A 26,584-nucleotide genomic window follows, 5' to 3' on the forward strand; every position below is an offset into this window, starting at 1 on the left:
AAGACAATCTTTCTTTGTTCGAGCCTTTGTTCACAATGTCCGAGAGCATCTCTGACAGAAACCCTGACGCATTTGGGCTCGCCAGTGTTTTTCATGTCCAAACAGGGAAACGAGTCCTCACCCAGTGGGGGTTTCCTTTAAGGGGACCAACCATGGCGATGAAGAGTGGCTGCTGGAGCAAGGCAACCACAGCACTAATCATGGACTGGAGGCCAGTCAGTGTGCCGAAGTGGTTGGATGGGTAGCTGCGATGGGAGAAACAATGGATTTATGAACTAAAGATGAATAAAAAGCAAGTATGCTCAACATACATGATGAAAATCAAGTGAAGAAGATTGTGAATGAAACGGACTTCCAAATCAATTATCATGAAAACATTAACTCTTTCACAGCCATTCCCGGATTTGATCTTTTTTTTTTTTTTTTTTTGCGGGGGGTGCCGATAAAGCGCTGGCCAGACCTCTGGCAGTGTTTTTTCCCTTCCACGAGAGGGCAGCATTTCCCTTGTTAACACGCTTTATTCCAGCGGTTGTTCAAGTGCTATATAAACCAATATGTATGTATTGCATTCTATTTTGGTCAGCCGCCCTCATTTCAAGCTCAGATAACTCCAGACCCATACAATTGACATTTAGCCGCGAGAGTGGCTGCCTTTCCAGCAGCTTCTGTATTTTGTTTTTCTACTTTCATTCCTTTCATAACTTTGCTGCTGTGAAATGTAAATTTCTCCACTGCGAGACTAATAAAGGCAAATCCAATCCAATTTAGGAATTAACTCCTTTTTTCTGATGAAAGAAGTGAGTCTATGGTTTGTTACGCTGTATTGAATTTTTATGTAGTCTAAAACTCTATATTCTGTGGGTCCTGGAATTTGAGTGAAAACGACAAAAACCCTGGCTCTGGAGTGGACACATTTTTGCACATCTGGCAGTGAATGAGTTAAAGGGCAAAAGCTTGAGCCACACTTCAGCCTTTACCAAGAGCAAATTGCATCATTGTTTTATGTTTGTAAAGGTGGAGTTTCCATCAATGTTTCAGTCTAACACGATCCTGGCAGTGGAAGCTCAACTCACACAGCAGCATAGAGGCCTCCGCAACAGGAATGAATGAAGCCTCGGACCATGGTGTGAAGGATGAAGGTCAATATCTAGCAAACAGACAAGAAAAGAAGCAAGTGTTGGTGACCGAGTCCCGACAAGCAACTGTGAGTGTAGTGGTATTTGTTTCACACGTCTGCGCCACCTGTAGCGGCAGCGAGTCGATGAGCGAGCAGCAGCCGAAAGCGATGAGCAGCAGGTTGGTGAGGATGAAGGCCCTCATGACATTGGTCAACTTCTGGATCGTGCGGTCTCGCTTGGTCCCACTGCTTTCCCTGAGGGGTCATTGGTAGATGTGCTTAATAGCCATGAACAACACAGTCATTGGCCATCTGGCCAGACAGAACGAAAAAAAAATAAAAAAGTTTTATTTTGAAAATAAAATGTATCGCCAGCGCCTCTGTGTGAATAGCAATCCGCTGCTTTGTGCTTTGGGTAAAATATGATTTCAACTGTTTGTATTTTTCAATTACAACTGTTTGTATTTTTCAATTAAATTTTCTTGGGGTCTTGCTCGATCAAGGAGGATTCATTCCAAGGTGGATTAGTGCAGAGATTCTCCATTCAAACATTTCTCCGTGTGGCACGGGTCTGTGGTACCAAAAGTTTCGGACTGCTCCTTTGGATGAATGCTAAATGGCCTTGAACTTGAATTGCGCTTTGACATGGTTTCTTCCTTCATCCACTGATGATGGTACCTATGCTCATAGACACTTCAACGCGGTCATGTGAGGAGGAAGGAAAATTGAAACCTCAAGGTTAACTTAGTGCAAGTGACTTTTTAGTGCATCAGACTTGCGGCCCTTTGGTCGCTCGCCTTTTCTCACGTCTCGAACGCCCTCACTCTAATTCATCAAAGACCTCAAGGCTGTGCGTGTTTCCTCCGGAATGGACGTTTCCTCAAGATCGACTACCTCTTTTCACTTCCTGGTGTGATGGGCTTGTCGTCCTCACACTCCTTCATCTTCCAGTCCATGATGTAACCAATCAATGGACACGTGACGAGGCACAACAGCTGCAGGGTGCCAAAGATGGATGAGTAGAAGCTCACTGAAAAAAGATAGCATGTGTGAAGTAATTTTGTCAGTCAAAATGGGGAATTTATGCTTGATGAAGTAACGACTGACCTTTTTCTGCGCTCTCAATCACCAAATCTTCCGATGCTGGAATGTGAGTTGGGGACAGTCAGTCAGTAAAGGCACACACAGTAAGTTGTCATCTGGGACAGTGAGGAGACGCAGTGGCACTCACGGTGTTCTTCGCCGTGCATCACCATGAACTCCAGCATTTTGTTCATGGCGCCCATGAAGAAGATGATTCTCAACTGGGACATCCCCATTGTGACCAGACTCCACAGGAAGATGGGGGAGAAGACAGAGCGGCGGAAGGGAACGGCATCTTGAGAGAGAAGAAGGACACTTTTTATGTGACAAAGCAAATCAAGTGAATTTATAGGTCAACTAACTCACTTTATGACTGAAGAATGTAATGGGATCCAAAACAGAGGTGCAATTTCCAATAATAAACATATTGTTTAACTCATTACTGCCCGACATGCAAAAATTGTATCGACTCCAGTGCCAGGGTTTTTGTCATTGTCACTCGAATTCCAGGACTCATAGAATATTGAGTTTTAGGATTACACAAACATTCAATGCAGCGTAAGAAACCTTAGACTCTCTTCTTTCATCAGAAAAAAAAAAGTTAATTCCTAAATTACAGTAAAGTCTCGTTATATCGATATTCAAGGGAGTCCGAAAAAATATCGATATAACCGGGATTATCGATATATCCGACCCTGTTTGCATGTAATTTTCTCCGTACGTGCATAGAAATAGTATCGATATAACCGGGACTATCGATATATCCGATATCGATATAACGAGACTTTACTGTATATGAGTCTGCAGTTATATGAGCTTGAAATGAGGGTGGTTGTCCAAAATACAATGCAATACATACATAATGGTTTATATACCGCTTTAACAACAGGTGAAGCTGGAACAAAGCGCTAACATGGAAAAAAGAGAAATGCTGCCCCTTGTGGTAAGGAAAAACATTGCCACATGTCATGGTCAGCGCTTTATCTGCACCCAAACAAGAAAAAAACCAAACCCAAACGCATTCCGGAATGGCGCTCTACGTCATATTTTCAATTCCCGAATAAATTCGTGAATGGCAGTGAGTGAGTTCATTAAAAAAATTATCTGGTCATCTTTCGCATTTCATTTGATCGTATATCAATGAAATGTGATTGTGAGTCCTGAATGCACTTTATGTGCGATTGACCTACTTGTTCCAGCATTGCCTCCATTAGGAAGTTTTTCCGTGGAGTGTTGGACGTCGCCATTTTTTTCCTGCAGTCTCTCTTCAACACAATTCTGGTCTGACGACGGGACCACTTCAAGTGTGAGGATCTTACTGTCACCCACAAAAACAAAACAAAAACAATGTTGGGATGAAATTTGTCAAATTTAGAGGCTGACAGAATGCGGGCCACCGCGCCCGAACCTGTAATCAACTTCTTCGGGGGTCGGGAAACCTTTGATGGGCCAGTTAAGGAAGCAGTTAGCAAAGACAAAGCCTGCAAGGCCTGCCCAGGACCACATGATCACCCTGAAGGACACGCCGGCATCGTAGATGAGCTGGAGGGCAGAGGAACACACACACACACACACACACACACACACACACACACACACACACACACACACACACACACACACACACACACACACACACACACACACACACACACACACACACACACACACACACAAACGATTTTATGGAATACTGTCCATGCATTTTTATGGAAAAATTAATTGTACCTTCAAGAGACTTCAATACTATTGCATTGATTACAATATTAAGTGACACCACCTCGCGATGTAAAAGTTACCTTGACTCCAGGGAAGGTGACAGCAGATGAGGCATAGGAGCCAATCATCAGAGACATAATGGTGGAGCTCATTGCACCAAACATGTTAGGCAGCTGGCAAAAACAGAAGAAGGATGAATCAAACACATGCTGAGTCATAACTATTCATAAACAAGAATCAGATTCAGCGCAGCTATTCCCACTTTTTCTATGTATCTTTGTATGTCATTCCTGCCTTTCTTTATTTCTGTAATTGTGACCAGCAGGAGGCAGGCATCTTCTGCCTTTCTGCATTCTGTGTTTTTTTTTTTTGGGTGACGGTGGTTTCAGTATCTTCTGTGCAAGTCACCCACAGAGCACTCTATTCTATTCCAGTAGTTGTGTACCCAATGACTCTGTGACTATGCCAGTTTCACACAATTACAGTCGGTCATGAGGACAGACAGCAGCAGGCTTCTAATCTGACCTCGGAATAACCGAGTCAGACGATACTATACGTCCACTTCATTTGCACCTTCATTTCCACAGTCTCAGACATGGTGGATTAAAAACACTGATGAACGGCTGGCACCAGGCACCCCCACATCAGGTTGACCCTTTTACAGTAATAAGCCGCTTAGGTCGCATGACAAAGCTTGCATTGTGACAGTGGCACATTCGCTGTACTTTAATTGCAAGTTTTCAGCGGACGAATGACGATTATGAGATCACATGTGATGGATTGAAGGTATGCTGCTCCACAAGCTCTCTAGTCTCACTAATTACCTCCTTGAAAATCAAACTATTTCCATGTCGAGGTTTTCCGAACTCTTGACTTCATCACATAATTTTATTCCACCTCATGACAAAAGTGAGGTCTAAAAGCATTAACTCATTCACTGCCAGGCATGTGCAAAAATGTGTCTACTCCAGTGCCTGGGTTTTTGTCATTGTCACTTGAATTCTAGGACCCACAGAATATTGCGTTTTAGGACTGCAGACAGTCAATACTGTGTTAGTACCTTAGACTCTCTTCTTTCATCAGAATAAGAGATAATTCCTAAATTGTATGGGTCAGGAGTTATAGGAGCTTGAAATGAGGGTGGCACTCCAAAATACAATGCAATATAGGTATAATGGTTTATATAGCCGATATATAAAGCTGGAACATAGTGCTAACATGGAAAAGGGGAAAAGAAAAAAACATTGCCAGAGGCCATGGGCAGCGCTTTATCGGCACCCAGGCACGAAAAAACAAAACCCAAACAAATTTGGGAATGGCGCTCTACGTCATATCTTTAATTCCCAAATAAATTCGGGAATGGCAGTGAATGAGTTAATTGTGATTCAAAACAACAACTCTTAGATTCAGGGGCGAGCTAGAGCGGAGCCCTGCTCACTTTAGCCATGTGGCGGTTGCCAGCCTCTTTGTTGAATACCACAACACAAAGAAAATGTGGAATTTTTAGACGATTACAAAAATACAAATAAAAACAATGACATTATTTTTGCCTGTTGGTGCAGATAAGAGCATCACCAAAATGACCAGGAACTTAACGTGTTTTTTTAAAAAGCCTACCGGCATGTGAAAATGTCAATGTTGCTCAGTGTTTGTGTTCTTGGCTGCTGTCTGACGGGGCAAGAGCGATAGCTGACACAACGACGTCGATGATGATGATGATGGGTAAGCAGGAAATTCTAAGCTTTCCTGAGGATGTCGGAGGGACAGAGAACATCCACTCCTGGCTTCTGACAATAGTCAAAGGCTCATGGCCTTCGACGAGGTTTATATCTTTTGGATTGGATTGAATTTACCTTTATTAGCCTCACAGTGGAGAAATTTACATTTCACAGCAGCAAAGTGATGAAAGGAAGATGAAAGGAATGAAAGAAGTAGAAAAACAAAATACATGAGCTGCTTGAAAGGCAGCCACTCTCGCGGCGCCATCTTGAAGTCAAAAGAACAACAAATAATAATATGACAACACAAAGACAGAGTCATTCATTCTTTTGCGCTTTCTGTACCCTCTGTTACATGAAGCAGTTCTAATGAAAGAGGAGAGGATCAAAGTGTCCTTTTCACCAGTGGATCAGGGACATCATGGTGGAATGTGCAAATGTGTTTCTAATGTTCAAGCCATGCTATTCCAGCCATGTGCAGTTTCACAGGCGACGGAAGTCTGCAGAAAGATAAAGTTTGTCTGCACTGACGATATTCAGTAACGTTCTCACAAGGGTCAACCGGGTCAGAGAAATCAGTCCAAAATGGAGAGTTGGCAGCTCACCCGTCAGCTCCAATTACCTCGGGCTGTGCCCCTGGTGGGCTCACTCAGCTGAGGCTTGTCCACCCCTCGCAGTGACTTTAATCAGCACTAATCAATCAAGGCAGTGGGCCATATTTCAGGTTTAATAATGCAACCCTGGATTCAAAGTGGACGTGGGATTTGGTGAGCTAAAAAAGGTTTTCGGATTAGTTATAATTAAGGATGAAAGGAGTGTAAATGAGTCAGGACAGAAATAACCCCATAAAGTGGAGATCTCCTTTCATCTAAACAATCCTAATTTGAATCAGCACAATGATTCAGGGTGTAGATCTGAAGCTCATCATTTACGCAGTTTGTGTGTGCTCTCCTGCTACTTACTTTTCGATTTTAACCACCCTTTACAACACAAACTAGGAGTTATCAGAACCCTCCAGCATAGGGCTAAACTAATACCAACAAGCGTTGAAGGTAGAGAAAAGGAGTCATAACATATCAAAAGAGCGCTCACAAACGGTGTCGTGCCGACCATAGTAAAAAAACGCTCGCTCACACTTCTCCCTCCTTCTGCTCATCCACACGTGTATAAAAAAGTTGAGATAATTGTTGCTCAATCACAAGTCAGTCTCTCAAAGAAACCACATGAGATTCTAAACGTTGTGGGTGACACCAAATGCATTTATAGAAGACTCTACATGCCTCTCTTTTGGGGTTATTTTCTTCAATATTTGCTGAATTGTGAGAGCTATTGTAATAGAGTGAAATAAGTTTTTTCGCACCACACACCAGTGCATGTGTGGTACAACAGAATCCCAGAGGGAATTTCAAGCCTGACTCAGTCACGAGAGGGCTGTGTTCATTCCTGCAGTGCCGACGTGAAGCATGAAAGCCAGACCAAGCGTGATGATTCAGAAGGGAAGGCACACCTGAATGGTTTGCTAGAGGGTGTGTGCTTTTGGCAATGGTATGGCGGGAAAATGTAATTCACAAATGAAATTACCTTCACCTCGTTTGAACTTTTACAAAGTTTTGCAACGGATTAAAAATATTGTATTTACTTCTTTAACATAGAGAGAATTATAGAACCCCCAAAGGTGACATGGAAGAAAGATTATGTTCCCTCAAAGATTTTTAATATCTTGTTATTACAACACTATTTTTTTGGGAGGAGCGGACAGTTTTTTTATAATTTACTGTATAAGTACATCCGCGTGAACCTCTTTTATTTTATTTCTAAGTGAATTTAAAACCAAAAGTCCAAACCCTCCTCGATAACGCTCTTCATCTTTGGCATACTACCATTTGGCAAGCAGACACATGGTGCGAGTTACATTAGCTGAACTGACAGGGAAGTAGATAAAAGTGAATTATAAAAAAAATGTGTTCCCTTGCAAATATTGCACAGAGGAAACACAAAGATGTGTGTGTGTGTGCGTGTGTATATTTCTTTCCCCACGTTACCTTATTAGCTCCGTAGTTACGAAGTACGTGTCTTGAAATGGGAACTGAAAGGTCTCATTCAAGAAACAAAATTGTACAGTAAAGTCTCGTTATATCGATATTCTCAGGAGTCTGAAAAAATATCGATATAACCGGACTATCGATATATCCGATCCTGCGGCATGTAAATTTTCTCCTTGCGTTCATAGAAATTGTATCGTAATAAGCAGTACTATCGATATAACCGATATAACGAGACTTTACTGTATTTGGGCAAAATGCCTCCAATCAGGATTTGACGAGTGACACTTCACTCCCCCAAAAAACAAGACTCATTTAGTTCTGGACGGTGGCGAGGGGAAGACCCAATATACGATCAGACAGGGACAACTCTATCTTTGTGTGTTTTTCAAGTTATCCTATTATTGCCGCAACTACAACAAAATGAACGTTTGGGATGTAGCACCCAAATACAGAGAGTGGCTCCGCGATGTAAGGATGGCACTAGTGTGGTAGTAGCAAACAACGACGGCTGTGCAAAGGATGCAAAGAGTCATAAAGCAATATAAAGTCAACAAAAAGTCTTGTCATTGTGATACAATGTGAAATGGGAAAATGATGCAGTCTTTGAGATCTTCAAAGTGTGCAATAATGTAGAACAGAGATCAGCAACAGTTATGCAAATATGAGACTGTTGAAGAGAGAAATATTCATATGCAAAATTGACAAACAAGTTCCAAATGTGATGATTCATCAGTGAATTAATGGCGTTTTTTTTTTTACTTGGAATGTGGGCGTACCTGGAGAATACCCACGCAGACACGGGGAGAACATGAAAACACCGTACGTATGTGTAGTGTTAATATTTTGGCATACATTTACCGTATTTTCTGGCGTATAAGGTACACTCCCATTGAATGTTGTATTTTGAAACATTTTCCGTGTATAAGGCACATGGACTATAAGGCACACCTTCAATGAATGAAAAACGTTTTACAAATCTTCTTTTCCTTTCGGCTTTTCCCTTCAAGAGAAAACGTTTTACAAATATAATATATGAAATAATATAAGGTACGCCACGTTATTAGGCGCTACAGTACGGGCTGGGGTTACACACTACTTCTGCTACAGGGGAAATGGAGTCAAATTGATGTAACAGCCGAGACACCTTTCCAATCATTTCAGCTTTCGCATCTCTGCTCACATAATAAGTATTTAATAGTCAGCCTTCAATCTCTTTATTTAGTTAGTGTCCATTTCATGTGTGCTGAAACACGTGGGCACATTACACAGCCACATGGAGGAAGACAGAATGTATTAATTCCAGACTGATCCACTAAACAGAGAGAGAAGGGGGAAGGGTAGGAGTCACAGGGTTGAGAGAGGACAAAATGTGGCCTTGACTATTTGAAATAGAGGTGAGTGGGTCGAGATCAGGCGGATGGAGGGTGTGTGGCTGAAAGAGGGCGGCTATTGGTGGAGAGGAGGGGATGGAAACATACGCTGCTGCGGGGAGAGGACAAACCAAAATACTTGCCAACGAGCCACAGGAGGCGCAGCAACAGTAAAATGCACTTGATGGCTGCACTTAGCAGCTGACACATCACACGCGAGAACACGCGTTTGATGTAAATGTAAACACAACACACTGTGTTGTCTCAGCTGAGGCAAACAGAGGCTGCGACCACACTAGCTACCAAAACCTGATAAAAGAAACACAGATTTTCTCAGTCAAACTCTTATGCAACGCAGACACTTCAGTTAAGGCTTTGGCAAATCTAACACTAGCAGCTATCAACGTGTACGTTCCAACATCACATCACTTTCACCGGGAAGATGGGCAAGCGCATGACTTTGAACACGTGGCATTGAAAGGATAACTTTATTCTTATTTGTACGTGCTGGCGACCTTCCCATTTGGGACACTTGTCATGTACTTTGGCACCTCTAAACATAACACTAAATATTTGGAGTGCACTGCATGGTGGACACCAAGCAGCGGCAGTTCAAGTAACAATCATAAACAAATATTCTGTGACAGGTCTGTTGAAAGGTGAAAGATTAGGACTCAATTCCCAATGTGACCCCAAATCCAGAGAACTTAAATGAAAGCTGCAGTGTGCCTCAAATACCACCTACAGTGGAACATTGAACTGATGATAAAACCTCAATCAACTGGAAAGCCAGTGTTTAACGAAACTTTTTAATCCTGTGATTATCTGGATTTAGAAGTTGTAGTTGTTCGGTTTACTTGTCCTTCATATTAAATCAGTTTTCCCCATTGAAATAAAGTGAAATACCGTGAAATACCATCATACTCGCAAAGAAAAACCGTGCATTATGGTAAAACACAAGATGATTTCAACAACTAAACTAGTTTTACAAAGTAGAAATCAGTCACACAACAAAACGTACGGGGTTTTCCCACTTGAAATCACAGGGCCAATTCTTTCACTTTTGCATGCGAGCAAACACTTGATACACAAAACCAGTTTGCACATCATCTCATAGTGCAGACGTCATGGGTTCAAATCTAGAATTTATTTTTCTACTGGGAAGCATGAGGGCGGGCTATTTGCACTTATTGCACTATGGTTGGCAAGTGAAAAATTCAAAGGTGTACCATACCTCTCACCCAAAGTCAACTGTGATTGTCTCACCTTATGCTACCATTACGGAAACACCCTGTGGTCAACAAATAGCAGCTATGTTCAATAACCCATATCAGAACCTGGATAGCTAACGCTGCCTTCTCACCTTAACAAAAAGTGAAACCACGGCAGGCATCCTATGTGGTTGGTGATGGCAAAAAGTGGTCGAGAAAAGTTAATGCACACTTCATTGTGAAGACATACAATGGTCAATGCAAACCGTAAAATTTTGTTCATTCAGCAGCTCTCATTAGCCCATACTGGGAACAGCATGAACAGAAACTGTCAGTAACAGTCCCAATACAAGATGGCTGACCTCTGGCTTTATCCGTGATAAGCCAATTGTGAGTTTAACTTCTTATATACAACACATGTCGCCTCCCTAATACAGTAAAGTCTCATTATATCGATATTCAAGGGAGTCCGAAAAAATATCGATATAACCGGGACTATCGATATATCCGACCCTGTTTGCATGTAATTGTCTCCGTGCGTGCATAGAAATAGTATCGATATAACCGGGGCTATCGATATATCCGATATCGATATAATGAGACTTTACTGTACTTGGCAGTTTCATGACTTTAAAGGCAATAGATTCAGAAAAGTAGAATCACAAGGGCCCTTACCACAATGACATAATTGTAAACTCAAGATTCTGACACTTTTTTCCTGATTTGTTGATTCTGTGTATTACCGTGAGCGAGGTGAAGGTCAGACAGATGCCCCCGAAGCCATTCAGGGACAAGGCTAGAAAGATGAGTGCCGATAGTGCTGCATGGAAAGAGTTAAGGGAAAAACTGTCATTGCATTTTGTCACCCTGTGCTGTGACGGCTACAAAAATATCTCATTTCACTGTGTCAAGAATGTTGTATGTGTTGATGTGCAACTCGAGTCCCGTGTCTCGATGCCAAAGCACCGTGTAACTCCTTCACTCATTTTATAGCACGCTGCTTTTCATTTAGAGGGGTGAATACAATTCAAAGGACACATACAGTACTTCACACAGGTACGCCTGCACAATGTCATACCAGCGGTGTATTAAAAGCAATGCCTTAAATGTGGATTTCTGTGGTTTTATTTGGCAGTTTTCATCACACTCAGAGGTTTTCCTAAAACCCGTCGGTCTTGAATTCCGATGATGGGCGTGCCGGTCAAAATATGGCAAACACTACATACGAAGAGTAAAACCACAGAAATGAAGACAATCTTATCTTTGTGATGGCAATTTTTTAACAACCTCTTGTTTTGTATGTCATTGGAATGGTCATCTGTTTTTAACAAAGTACCTGCTGAGCATTGTTCTCTTTCCAAGCGAGGCATATTTAAAAGTAGATTATGTTGTGGTGGTGACAGAAAAATATAGCTGGCTTGCAATGACATCATGGCGACACATGCACATCTTTTTGTTACACTCTTGCCAGGGAACACATTAGTAATCAGCACCTGATCAAATCATGTTCTCTTCCGTGCTTTATCACCTCGCACTTTCCATCCAGATAAAGTTGAGAGAGGGCAATATGGAAGAGGTGAAAGTTATCACAGCGGATAGGCTTCCTGCCATGTGTATGTAACTCACTTGGTGGGTCGTAGGCAGATACGGCCATCAGGATGCAGGAAAAACCAAAACACGAACTGCAACAAGAGAGAGTACACTGAAATCTCAGAGACGTGACATCAACTCATCACTGCACCTTTATAACACTTTGAAATGTGTGTCGGAAGCAGATTACTCAGCATTGTACGACAATATGCTGTGTGACATGAGTGTCGCCATTGTGCAACTTGGCCAGCACACGCGGAGATAAAAAGGAAAAATGCAATATTCCATATTTTGAGAGGTAAAGCATTTCTCCATCAGCTTGTTTCCTTGTTCTTTTCTTTTGTTGAAATTCCATATTTCCCATGCTCCCTGTAACGTTTTGCTAAACAAACACCCAAGTCTTTGCACACTCCTGCCACACCTTGACTCATTGACACACAGAAGACATAAGTCCCTACTCCCACTTTGGGAATGCAATCGGTTTGCTTTTTCAGTACTGCAGCCTGACGAAATATTTTCACTTTGTCATTCATTCATTCATCCCGCATTCTCATGAATGCTGAGTCAGAAATCAAACATGCAGAAACATTTAAATTATCTGTAAAATGTTCCTCCCCACTTAAATGCAGTTGGTTCCGCTCATATATAACTGTAAGAGAACTAAATATATATTGCTACCAAACGGCTATTGGTTGGCAACACTGCTTTTGTGGCGGCCTGCTAATCAACTGGTTAGCACATCGGCCTCACGGGGCTGGCAACCAGTTGAGGGCGAACCCCACCGACTGCCCGAAGACGGCTCGTGAGAATAAGTAGTATTTACTGGTAGTAATAATAATACAGTAAAGTCTCGTTATATCGATATTCAAGGGAGTCCGAAAAAATATCGATATAACCGGGACTATCGATATATCCGACCCTGTTTGCATGTAATTTTCTCTGTGCGTGCATAGAAATAGTATCGATATAACCGGGACTATTGATATATCCAATATCGATATAACGAGACTTTACTGTATTAATACATTTCATATATAGGCGCCTTTCAAAACTCTCAAGGCCACTTTACAGTCACAGGATAAGTTTTTCTGTGGGTGAGCAGCGGTAGCCACACACGCCAGCGTTCACTCGGAATTAACTCAAATAGATAGAAAGCTAGCTAAATGATAGTTGGATAAAATATGGCTAGCTAATAGATAGGTAGCTAAAAGATAGCTGGCTAAAATATAGCTAGCTAAAAGATAGATAGCTAAAAGATTGATAGCTAAAACTAGCTAACAGAAAGCTAGTAGTTGCTCCTAAACTCATATAACACCTAGTTGCAAATTTCAGCAGTTTTTGAGTGTGACCCCAAAAGTATAATGCATTACCTGCCCATCAGCCGAATAGGGCGTGGTCCAAATTTGTCCATCAGGATCCCTAGGGGCAAGGTGGTGGCGCTGAGCAAGAAAGAGCCAATGGTGAAGCCCAGATTCAACATCTCTTCTTGGTCCACACAGCTGAGCCACTCCTCTACCTCGCCGTCAGAAGAGTTACCCAAAGAAACCACCAGCGATTCGTTTTCTGTGGTTGTCACACAATTGAAAGTCATGACACACACCTTCATAAATAAATACATTCATATATATGAATGTCTGTATTTTGGATCCCACTTGTGTAATTGAAAAAAAAATCCCTGGACTCATGCATTGTAAATAGCACAGCGACCTTATGTCGAGTCAATACAGTTACATATCATATACATATCAAATACAGTAAAAACCTCCGCTGGCGAACGCTTCAGCTGACGAACTTTTCGCCTCAAGAACATTAAATTCGCGAGCATATCATCTCTGCTGACAAACTAGTTTTCAGCGGACGAACCAAACCACATGGTAAAACAGTGGCACGGTGGCTGGCGGGCTAGTTTCCGGTGGACGAACCCACCCCATTTCTTTGAGTGCTGACGTGGTTTGTGTTTGATTGACATTTTGGACCATATCAAGTGTACCTTTGCCATTATGGGACCAAAAAAAGAGCCCACCACAGGCTAGTGTTAAACTTAAGAGGAAATTAAAGTAAATTACTATCGAGCAGAAGATCATTGAAAAACATGAACGAGGTGTGCGTTTGTGTGACTTAGCATCCCAGTACCAATATGCAAAGTCGACCATTGCTACGTGTGGCTAAGGGTATTTCTGTGTTGTCTAAGCAACACTCTCAGGCAATAAAGAGGTTGAAAAACTGTTGATTTGGATTCACGAAAAGCAGATAGCAGGAGACAGTGTGAGTGAGGGTATTATCCCCGAGAAAGCACAGCAACTTCACTTGGATATCATCCAGAGGCAACCTGGAAGTTCGTCATCCATTCCATCAAGCCATCAACTACTGGAACAAAGGTAAATAAAACGACTTTATTAACAAGTACAGTTTATTTCTTTAATTGCAATACAATAGCACATTTATTATACAGAAAATAAGGTATATTGTGTGTAGTTTTAAAGCTTATTTAGTAGAAAATTATGTTTTATGGGGACCTGGGAACGGATTATTCTCATTTGAATGGTTTCTTCTGGGAAATACATGTTCGGAAGACAAACTTTTCACCTCACACACTTTCTGGGAACCAATTATGTTCGTGAGCTGAGGTGTCACTGTATGCTTTTTATACTTCTATATATTTTTATACTTTGCACCATGTACAGTTATTTTTATGAAACTTTTTCTTGCAGTTGTACATTTCAGTCTTTGCGCACCTGAGCAAAGGTGTGAGTAAAAGCCCTCTCGCTTCAGCATGATGAGGAGCGATCCCCAGCCCAAGAGCACTGCCGAGCATAGCAGATTCTCAATCACCGCTGTCACTGCCATCCACCAGCGCCTTCTGTAGGCCTGGAGGAGAGAGGGTGCCATCGTTGCTCTGCAACAGAGGGGGAAGTGGTTAATGCCATATTATTAACTATTTAAAAAGCAAATTTCAACTTAAACATTGGTAAAGCATCAAGGATTTGCTTTAAATTGCAGGCAGAAGAAAAAATCTTTTTTTGTTGTTTACATGTAATGTTTGTGCTCACCAACTCCTCACAGGCTACATCTCAGCTAATAGGCTAATGATAACGAAGTTCATCACAATTTCATTGAATGTCATGTACTGTATAACGTCATTAAAAACAAATATCAAAATTCACTTTACAGAGTCTTTAAATGATTACCCAATGAATGTAATTGCAAGACAAGAAGAGGACACGAGTAAAATCATCATTTGCCTTAATTTCTAAAAAAACACAAGCAGAAAACAGCCAGTTGCAGATGTGCATATGACTTACTAGCCTTCCCTTGTAAGTGATGTTGAAAACGGTTGCGGTATCATTAATTGATTCTTTTCTTTTTGGGATATTAATTGCAAACTCTTTAAAAAAACACTTTTCACCAATTTCTCTACGTCAGTATATTGTCATTTTAATAGTTTGGCATTCCAATGTCTTTAAATGCCATATAAGATCACAGATTTTAAACGTAACGCCCTGTGATCTTGATGGTGTACAAATAAAGAATAACATAATTTGTTATTCCAAGTACTACTTCACAAAGAATCACAACATTGTCTCTCTTTCCCTAACTCGGCCCCACATGGTGAGGAGTTGTTCTGTCCCAGTTTGACACCCTTGACACCCGCAAAGACATCATGAGGCCAATGTGCGCACATGATTGCGCCGCCACAGGGCCACTGACGTCTGTCCCGAATCACCTTAACACAGCAAGGGATAGGCCGCAATGGAGTTGTTGCACATGCACACACTAAAATATAAACACACACCCTGTGACAGATGACGTCGCGGAACAAACAATATCAGGTGGCTGGAGCGAACGGCCACAGTTCTGTTCACACAGGACAGGTCACTACAACCTGCGACACGAATGACCAATACAGTCATGACCACCTGGGCAGGCACTCTCTTTCACTCTGTCACCCACATGAAGCTGGGAAACATTTCAAGAGGAAACACGAGTGCCAATATAACCAGCTACAGTATTTCAATAATGTCTTGGCCAGGATGGGAACGTAGGGATATAATTCTATGGCTGTGAGAGAGTGACAAATGTAATGAGGGCTCCTTTGAGTATGTGTTATATTTTGATTGAGTAATCCTGATGTGGGAGACCTTTTCTTTTCCAATTAATTATCTAAAGTCTCCCAATAACCCGACTACGGTGCTCCCTTACTTATACCACAGATTTATATCCAATTATTTTTATAGTCAGTTGTTTAGTTTACAATGGCCATAATTTGGGATTTTATTTGAGATGGAGGGACTGGATTGAATGGTATCCTGGACACCGGCTCCCCAGGCGCTAATCGTAGCAAATTGCATGCGTGTGCCATCAATGACCAAATATGTGATCATGAGGCGAGTGTGTAATGTGATTATTCACAGTCCAGCAGTCTGCGATTGTGCTGAAAAGTGACTTCCAAAAGGGGGAGAGGTTGTTTGGTAAGTGACACTACCATCCTATTACTACTCTATACACACACACACACATACGCATCAAGATATCGTTATCTTAATCGACCTATAAATTGTCAATTGTATGAATAACCAAGCATGAGATATTCTATGTGTGAATCATTTGGGCAAATGTCGGATCTTTAAAAATCAAGAATCCCTTCCTTTTCATAAATGTGCACACTCGGGACTTTTAAGACGCGCTTTAATTACAAGACAGTGAAATACATGAATAAAATAATAAGTAAATCATGGTGCGTCACTGATTCTTCTTATTCTGATAATGAACAATGAACCATCATTCATGTGTGAACAAAATACAAAACCCAGTTCAAATGGCCCAAACAAGTTACTGTATTTGTACTGTTCTTAAAGTTTAACCATATAGTTATGGATAACTGAGTTGCAATGTGATCGATTCTGTTCATTGGATTGAATTAAATTCCAGACCCCAAGGGAAATTCCAGCATTACAAAGATTTACTATGTTACACACTGCTAAATCTGGAATGCTAAGTAGGAACTTGTAAACTCTAATAATAACCTTTGAAAGAGACAACCACCTGGGTCGATCAATGTACTCTTTGCTTTCATTTGTAACCATGTAAAATGGCAAACACTCTCCTTACAGATGCAAATCTTTATTTTTCTAGACGCAGCATACTCAAACAAAAAAGTTGCATGAATAAGCAAAGTACAGAAAGTGACATTGAACTATGCAGCAAACGAAACTGTCAAGTTCATAAGCATGAATGGGGCACTATATGGCAAATCTCAGTTGAAGTGTTGCGTGGGTCAGTCGTAGCACAGTGTGTATCGCAACAATCTGAATGTTGCACATGAAATTCAAAATTAACAAAAATATAAACACAAAGACTTGATTGTGTCTTTTATTTACATTTTTTGCTACCATTTTTTTCTGAGCTGAAACCAACCTACGACATTTTTGAGACAAAGGCCTTTGAATCTCAAGTATAGTTCACAAATCTTTTATAGTGAACACTTTTCCTTAGCCAAGACACTCCATCTTCCTCACAGATGTGGCATATCAGAATGGCTAGTTAGAAAGCAGGATTATTGCACACATACCAACTGCTCTGCGAGGACATTGATTCGCTGTGGGGACCCCTGAGGGGAAAAGCCGAAAGGAAAAGAAGAAGACAAACTGCTCTGAAAGCCTGTTCAATACAGAATGGACCTGTCAAAACCTGTGAAATGTAAAACTACACAACCTTTTAGACCTGGTCAGATTTCACACTGCAAGTCCTGAGCAGTTGTGTGATTCTGTTAAGCTTTCGTCCATCAGGTAACTGGGATAAGCAGTTATCGTCTTGCCGACTGCAGTATCATGTACATGTGCACTGTTTGTATGTTCGGGGTGAAAAATAGTCTGGACCCAGTCCCGGATGTCTCAGAAATAATTGTTGAGTAAACTACGTGGGGCACAATGCACAAAAAAAACTCAAAATCAACTATGAGGCACTGTGTTTGAGACACGTCTGTCTGATCTAAATCGGGCAACATTTGTGGACCATAGCCTAATATTGGCATAAGATTATCATTACGAAGATGAACTGCTCACTAACACAGACAAATATCATGATGTATTTCGTATGAAGGCACGGCTTAAAACAGCAAATGGTTGAAAGTTGTCTGTGCATGGCGGTGCCGGACTCTGCTCTGATAGGTCCCTGCTCTCAGGTTGGGGGGAGCAGAGGACTACTCCCTGCTACTCCACTGAATGTTCCTATTGTCTGACTAACGACTGGCCTGATTGCCCCACTTCGACCAGTATCACCTCATCAGTATTACTAATCCGATGTTGCCTAAGCAGGCTATCGTATGAACGATCCAAATTGAACCTCATCCCCACCAAACCGGTTTAATGAAGGATTTAGTTGTTTTATGATGCAATGTTACATAGGTAGGTAGGTAGAGTAGCCAGCCAGCCAGCCAGCCAGACAGACAGACAGACAGACAGACAGATAGATAGATAGATAGATAGATAGATAGATAGATAGATAGATAGATAGATAGATAGATAGATAGATAGATAGATAGATAGATAGATAGATAGATAGATAGATAGATCAACATCGTTATTAGACTATACAATGGTTAATAGGTGAATTTGAGAAAACTAACTGCCGTCCCGGTAGTCGAGTGGTTAGCACACCGGCTTCACAGTGCAGAGGTCACCGGTTCGCGTCCCGGTCCGGCCTCCCTGTGTGGAGTTTGCATGTTCTCCCCGGGCCCGCGTGGGTTTTCTCTGGGTCCTCTGGTTGCCTCCCACACGCAAAAAATATGCATGGCAGGCAGATTGACCAATCCAAATTGTCCCTAGGTGTGAGTGTGACAGTGACTGTTGTACGTCTTTGTGGGCCCTGCAATTGGCTGGCAACCAATTCAGGGTGTCCCCCGCCTTGTGCCCGAAGACAGCTGAGATAGGCTCCAGCACCCCCCGCGACCCTAATGAGGAATAAGCGGTACGGAAAATGGATGGATGGATAAATCACAACTATGTGGTAGTTTCATTCTGTATGTTCTTAAATGAACGGAGTAAAAAATGTTTTAAACATTTTAAAGTTCTGACACCTGAAAATCGGTTGTAAATATCGCAACTTTGTTGCTTCAAACGTCTGCTTCATAGCATCAGTTTTGAGGTTATGTGAGGACTAACTTGCTGGTGTCAATAATCTGTAAAGCCGTGATTCTGATTCTGATTTTTTTGGCATGCTACACTAGTGTGTTTTAATGTTGGGCTAGATATACATGGAGAGCCAATGTTTGTGTTCAGTGCTCCTTGCGGTAAAAGAGTTTATGAATTTCTGATGGACAATGTTCAAAAATTCTTCTTTTATTGCGCAATGATGACACGTGTAATTCACCCTTTAAAGTCTATACAGTGGTGCTCCCATTCTCATTCAGTTTGTGGCCTGGATCACTCGTGTTTGCGGACCACTGCGTGATACGAAAAACAGCAAAGACAGAGCGAAACTTTCATCCTGGCTAGTTTCAGAGAAAATAAACGCGGCTCTACGGGGGTCAAAGATTGTGATACAACGGATCCCAGATGCTGAGAAACAGCTGTTTCTCCGAAGGTCCGGTTACTCAGAACCACAGAGCAGCCTTACGACACGTTCTGAGACCAGCCTCCTTCACATGCAGGCCCCAGGCGCGTAATGTATGCAGCACCTAAACAATCCAGGCGCTATACATAGAAGAGGCCTTCACTTATTAGTCTCCTTCCAAAACACACGTGCTTGAAGTCTTGAAGAAAAAAGCAAAAATGGCAACTGCAAACATGCGATTTCATCGACGTTTGTACTTTTGGTTAAAAAAAAAAAACGTGAATGTGACTGGCACACCTTCGTTCATTTCAATAAAACCATATTGGAATTTATGGAGCATCGTGCTTATTTATTTATTGAGCCAGTTGTTTGAAAGTTATTGCAGCTAGCTCAACTTCTAAATACCGCACTTTACAATGAGTCAGTGAAGGCAAAAGCGTCTGCGAACATTTTTTTTGTCAACGGTTGTTCCTCGTGGATATTAATGAATATGTGGGTCTGACAAAGGGTGTCTCGTAAAAACGTTTATACTTTACCTAAGCGAATACAAACGTTTAAAATTTATCAAGTATGCTCACGTTTTCCAATGACATAATTTTACCCCCTCCCTCATGGTCACTTTCCACACAGGCAACATCATACTTTTTTGTTTTCTTCTTTCTCTACGACTATTGACAAGTTAAACCATACCATGGTTCTAAAAGACCTTCAGAATTTTTAAAGGCGTTCATAAATGACATGTATTATTATTATGATTACAAGTATTTTATTATATTTTTCCAACCGTGTGTAAACTTGGTAGTATAAATGCCACGTGTGGTGAAAATTTGAGTTGCGTTCAAGGCGCCACTGAACACGCAGCGGCATCCCGATGGAGGAAAAAACGACTTACTGTGGTTGTGTTGCTTGTCCCTGAGGAAAAAACGGTTGTAGAGTCGGGTCGTTCAATATTTTTTCTTAGTCTAACTAATATATAAACTACACGTACTTACTGAATAAAGTACACCTAGTTCTCACAAGTTCAATAAAAAAAAATTGAATAAAAAAGTTTCTTCCTACTCCGCTTGCTTCCTTTCCTGTTTAATTCCAGAGAGACCACGCTTCTTTTGTCTTGTTGGTTTCATTTCAAGCGCCCCCTTTTTTGCCTAATTTGACTTCTAATCCCCTCCCTCTCTGCGAGGCTTTCCGGCCGTTAAAGGGGTGGAGAGAAGTCACCACCCATAAACCATGACTCCACTTTTTCCCCGGACTTTTTTTACACTCCTCGAGGCGAATGTTACTAAAGTGATCTGTGAAGCAGACATTCAGCCAAGAAATCATGCTGAATCAGTTCGGTCTTTATGAATAGATAGAACGCTTTCTGACAACCACAATCTATGCATTAAATCGAAACATTGTGTTTCAGTCCTGTGGGCCATTTCAGAATTGGAAGGCAAATTCTGAAACTAAAAACACATGCTCAACATACAGAAAGGTGCGCTTATTTGAATTATACCTGTAGTGTGACAAAAAATAATTGTAGCTGTAAGAAAAGATCTTTATAAATGCAGAAAGTGGCTCTTGAGCACATCATACAATTGATTATTTTTCTCTCTGTCTTGATATTTAATTAAGTTACATATCTTTCTTGATCACAAAAATATATTTATAGTATGAGGCTTATACTATAACCCTTTTAAAGGTGTCAGAAATGATCGTTTAATCAACATATAATACATTATCAAATTAATCAACTACTTTTTTGATCATAAATATTGCAGTTTGATATTGTAATCACTTATCAAGATGGAGAGCGTAAAGTTGACTCATGACATCTTCCATCTATCCTTTCTTTTAACCAATTTTCCTCACTCGGATTTGATGAAGGTTTCACACCACGCAGTATGCTTGTCAATCACAGAGCACACATAGACAAATGCACACATTTAACATTTAAGTACAATTTAGAGCAGGGGTCGGGAACTAAATACATATTCTCGTTTTTTTTTTTTTGCCGTTCAATTCCTGCTGGGGCTGCAGTTGGCGGAAAGTGCAATTTTGATTGGATGACACTGACCTAGATTGGCCAAAAGCGCCATTTTGACTGGATGATACTGGCCGTCATGTTGAAACGTAAACGGCCCTTTAAATCAGCCCAACGAATGCACTTCAGCTTGAATGCACCGGAGAATTCGCCTTAGAGGAGAGAAAATGTTCTGATTCTAATTAGCAATGAAACAATTCCATTGATGAAACAGTCGAATGTCAGTGACATTTTAACAAGCCCCATGTTAACCTTAGCATCAATATACATCTGCGAGAAGTATATTGCAGATAGCAAGTGTGGAAGCTTATGAGCGTGTGCAGGCTAGCTAGCAGTAACTTCGCCTCTGGACCGGCAAATTGAATTTCATTCCGATCGTTTGCCTGGATTTTTACCAATCACGGGGAACGGAAAACCATTCATGTTAACGGTGAGTACTATCACCAAGTTATTTTATATAATACATTCTGACATTTTGTTGAAAAGTGGCCGCGCGTGCGTGCGTGTTTGTGTGCGTTCTTGCGTGTGTGTGTGTGCGTGTGTTTGCGCGCGCACGCGCGCGTTTGTATGTGCGTGCGTGCGTACATGCATGTGTGGCTCTCACTGAAAAACATTTCGAAATATTTTACTTTTATGGCTCTCTTAGTCAAAAGGGTTCCCGACCCCTGATTTGGAGTGTTCAATTTACCTACTGTGCATGTTTTAGGAATAAGGAAGGAAAGCCAGGTCTGTCATCTCCATACAGGACGTTCAGAGCTTGAATTTGAACCCACAAAGTCTGCGGAAATTACATTGATAGCAAAAAAATAATAAATGGAGGGAATCAAGTGCATTTCTCTCATTATGGGTACATTATGTGCCACTCATACTAAGAACTCAATTCATTAGCAGAGCGGCTAACACATTTTGCATGTAGTCTTGAGCAAACATTTATCGCAAACCCTGTGATTGTCATTGGATTGAAATGGGTTTACTTGTTGGTATAGGCTTCGGCAAACCTGTGACCCCAAAGAGGACACACAGTTAAAAAAAAAAAAGTATAAAAATAGATGGTGGATAAATGGATGGAATAAGCATCTTTTCATTCATCAGAATCAGAATCAGAATCAGAATCATCTTTATTGCCAAGTATGTAGAACACACAAGGAATTTGTTTCCGGTAGAACACGCTGCACTAGTATCGTTGTCAAAAAAACTGCTAAGTGGCACTATACAGTTCCATTTTGGCTACTGTTGAAAGAGTTCAAAGAGTTAATGGCTTGGGGGAAGAAGCTGTTTAAATGTCTGCTGGATTTGGTGCGCATGGATCGGTAGCGCCTGCCTGAGGGGAGTAGCTGGAAAAGGTGGTGGGCAGGGTGCGGAGGGTCCAGTAGGATTTTCCGCGCCCTAGTTTGGATTCTTGCAGTGTGCAAGTCCTCGAGAGTGGGTAGGGCGGTGCCGATGATTTTTTCCGCCGTCCTAACTGTCCGTTGAAGTCGGATTTTGTCCATTTTTGTGGCGGCCCCGAACCAAACGGTGATGGAAGAACACAGGATGGATTCGATGAGAGCCGTGTAGAAATGTTGCAGCACCTCCTGTGGCAGGCCATGCTTCTTTAGCAGCCTCAGGAAGTACATTCTCTGTTGGGCCTTTTTCAGGATAGAGTTGGTGTTGACCTCCCACTCGATCCATCCATCCATCCATCCATCCATCCATCCATCCATCCATCCATCCATCCATCCATCCATCCATCCATCCATCCATCCATCCATCCATCCATCCATCCATCCATCCATCCATCCACAATCTGATCCGCTTATCTGCATGAGGCTCACGGACATGCTGAAGTTAATCACAGCTGTCTCCAGAAAGCAGGGTACACCCTGAACTGGTTGCTTGCTTTGTGTGTCCTGCTGATCGCAGGACACACACTATAGAACACAGGTGTTCAAATCAAGGCTCGGGGTCCAAATCTAGTCCGCCACATCGTTTTATTCAGCCCGCGAAAGCAAATCAAACTTGTGAAGACCATGATGCTTGCTAAAATCCTAACCAAAATTCCAAATTGTCCATGTAAACCGCAAAAACAGTTAATATTTTTTTACTTCAAATTTGAAAACTATTTATTCATTAATTTGTTGTGCACTCAAAATGTAATATGTGGAGGGAATTAAACATTCTAATGGCTTCCCCAAATTCATAACCGTAACTACAATGTGGCCCGCGGCCCAAAAAAAAAATGTTTGACATCCTTGCTGTAGAAGGTACAACACACGAGACAATGAGTTGAGACTTAGATGATGGTTGAGGAAAGATGGTATACTGTAATATGTTTTCCAAAGTATTTTCTTGCCTGTCTAGAGCACATTTTGGTGTCTCTCAATATTTATTAAAACATTTTATAGAATAATTCTAAAGAAAGAAAAGCATTAAAAATGTTGCAGGGAAACAAGTTGTTCCTATGCAGGATTCTAAACAAACAATCCCTTCACTCCCTTTCGAATTAAGTGTGTTTAATTACTTGGGTGTTTTATTATTTCTTCATTTTACCCAGAAACATACAAAAAAAATAACACAATTGACAATGAACAAACCAAGAATGTTTAACACATTTTGCAAAGACAAAAGAAAAAAAGCTTCATCCAACAATCAGCACACAAGACCACGGGCAAAACCCACGATGGACCTCATGGGATCACGTTTGGTTTGGATTTAAGATGTTGTTCTGTCTATGAATTATCTTTTTATTTTCATTTATTTTTTCATCTACTTCAATCGATTGTTTGAAAAAGTGAAAACATTGAATTTACCGCAATCACTTCGACAGTCCTTAGTGCATTCAGTTTGAAAGTGCTTTTCCTGCCGATCCACCACATGGTGAAAAGGTTTCTTCAGCCGTCATCTGTATTTCTTTGAATCCAAAGAAGTACAGATGACGGCTGAAGAAACCTTTTCATCGATGGACCACTACTGTACGACTGAGAGCTTACACAGACGTATTCTTATTCTTATTATTATTATTATTATTATTATTATTATTATTATTCGATGAAAAGGGGAGTGAAAGAAGCGATTTTCACAAAACAGCTAAATCCTTCACTAAACCGATATGGTGGGGTGAGGTTCAATTTGGATTGTTCGTATAACAGCCTGCTTAGGCATCATAGGATTAGTAATGCTGATGAGGTGATATCGGAGCAAGTGGGGTAATCAGTCCCGTCGTTAGTCAGGACAATAGGAACAATCAGTGGAGCCGCAGGGAGTAGCCCTCTACTCACCCCAACTGGAGAGCAGGGACCTATCATAGCAGTGTCCGGCACCGCCGTGTCTGGACAGTAGGGATACACAGTAAAGTCTTGTTATATCGATATCGTTTATATTGATAATACTGCTTATTACGACACTATTTTCATTTCCCGTGCACATTTCTAGTCTTTTTATGTATAATTAGTTCCGTTTAGTACGATTCGTGGTTTTTACAATAATCCGGTCACTACAGTGCTCTTTTTCATCTCCCGCCGGCCATTTTGCTATGTATATATCGATACAAAAGATACTTACTATGAATCGATATTTGCTTAGGGGTTTCTATACAGTACCACCATTATCGAAATCTGTATCGGTCGCGCCATTGGTCGACTTGGTCACGTGACGTGGTGACGTGTGTTTGTAACGTGACCAACTCCCTGTGTTAGCAGATGACTTTTTCTACCGTCCTCAACAATGGCGACAATAATGGCATACATGTTTGCAATCGATTAAAGAATTATATGTGCCATTTTGAGGCAACATTGAGAGAACATCTCTCACCCAAAAAAAAGAGGCACAAAATGGCGAGCTCCCGATGGCCACTCCGTTTCTTATATGACGCTTGGATACCATCTGATGGCGGCTTTTGGGCGCAACACGCTTCTCAGACCAAACATACTTCATCAACGTAAGTAATGTAAACGTTGCAGTTTTGTTTTTTCATGCATGTACTGTATTTAATTGTGTGTCATTCAAATGTATCTTTATCGCTTGCAACAATCACTGTTTTTTTTCGCGGTTTCGTGTGAATAGAACGTGAGGATTTTGCATTGGTGGCATTTTTTAAAGGAAATAGTCATTAAAAAAGTGTAAAGACATTTTTATTTTATGCACAAATTTATTTTTCACTTCACTACTGTACAAAAAACATGTTTAAATACGCAATCCATGAACCCAATGATAAAATGACATGACATACCCCGTTTATGTGTGCCCCCCCCCCCCTTTCCTTTTAATGCAGTTCGGCGCAGGATGGATATATCGACAGTACGGTTATATCGATATTTTTTCTAACTCCCGAGAATATCGATATAACGAGACTTTACTATATATATATATATATATATATATATATATATATATATATATATATATATATATATATATATATATATATATATATATAGGGCCGATACTACCAGTAAGACTTTAGTTAGCTGAAGAAGCATCTTGGATAAGAAGCGAAACGTCCGAAACCTTCAAAGAAGTACAGATGACGGCTGAAGAAACCTTTTCATCGATGGACCACTGCTGTACAACTGAGAGCTTACACAGACGTATTATTATTATTATTATTATTATTATTATTATTATTATTATTATTAACAGCCATGGCACATTTACATGATTCATGTGTTATGCAGAATTGTGGAGTCGTAATTAAGTCATGTTGCTCCTGTCTCACTGATGTTTGAAGCCTTATTTGTCATGTGACATCATCAGGTCAGAGAGGTCATGGATTTGAAAGTGCACACCATCAGCTCCCCCGTTCTTCTGATCACGCTATTACTGTCCTGGACTGACTGCTGAGATGGAAGCCTAATTCTCATGGAAAGATCTTGCGAATCGCTGCCTTTGAAATCTGCACCCTGCTGGGCTCTGTTGGGAAGTGTCCACATTGCATTTTTTCACCATATAGCAATTTGCCCAAGTTACAGGCATTTCATCCTTTTTTTTCTGGCTCCTGGGTCGACATAGGAAGTTAGGGGCCCCACATTCTTAGTAAAATAATCCTGTCGGAATTTGTGTGATCCCTCTCCAGCTGTGGACACCTGGAAATGTCCCATTTGACTCCATCTGTATTCAGCAATCCCCAATTGAGTTCATTCAAGTCACATCAGTTAACACTCAAACTCACTGTGCCACTGT

General features: G+C 41.1%; 1 protein-coding gene across 2 annotated transcripts in view; it reads right to left on the reverse strand.

The window, feature by feature from the left end:
• The window catches only part of slc43a1a (solute carrier family 43 member 1a), a 73,711-nt gene that overhangs the window by 3,498 nt on the left and 43,629 nt on the right, over positions 1-26,584 (reverse strand). The window contains exons 1-14 of one of the 2 annotated variants that reach the window (XM_088988377.1): positions 20,297-20,538; positions 14,589-14,749; positions 13,224-13,416; positions 11,890-11,945; positions 11,007-11,083; positions 4,000-4,092; positions 3,609-3,742; positions 3,391-3,518; positions 2,349-2,495; positions 2,225-2,260; positions 2,012-2,147; positions 1,243-1,372; positions 1,074-1,147; positions 122-245 (exon numbers count right to left, since the gene is read on the reverse strand). In XM_088988377.1, coding sequence (XP_088844503.1) covers positions 122-245; positions 1,074-1,147; positions 1,243-1,372; positions 2,012-2,147; positions 2,225-2,260; positions 2,349-2,495; positions 3,391-3,518; positions 3,609-3,742; positions 4,000-4,092; positions 11,007-11,083; positions 11,890-11,945; positions 13,224-13,416; positions 14,589-14,742 — 1,482 coding nt within the window. In that variant the 5' untranslated portion in view covers positions 14,743-14,749; positions 20,297-20,538. Of the gene's footprint in view, positions 1-121; positions 246-1,073; positions 1,148-1,242; positions 1,373-2,011; positions 2,148-2,224; positions 2,261-2,348; positions 2,496-3,390; positions 3,519-3,608; positions 3,743-3,999; positions 4,093-11,006; positions 11,084-11,889; positions 11,946-13,223; positions 13,417-14,588; positions 14,750-20,296; positions 20,539-26,584 lie in introns of those variants that run through there. The other variant, XM_088988387.1, reaches the window with a different exon arrangement.

The sequence above is a fragment of the Hippocampus bargibanti genome, linkage group LG02 (genome assembly GCF_051943395.1).
Source record: "Hippocampus bargibanti isolate YZ-2025 linkage group LG02, ASM5194339v1, whole genome shotgun sequence".
Classification (NCBI taxonomy): domain Eukaryota; kingdom Metazoa; phylum Chordata; class Actinopteri; order Syngnathiformes; family Syngnathidae; genus Hippocampus; species Hippocampus bargibanti.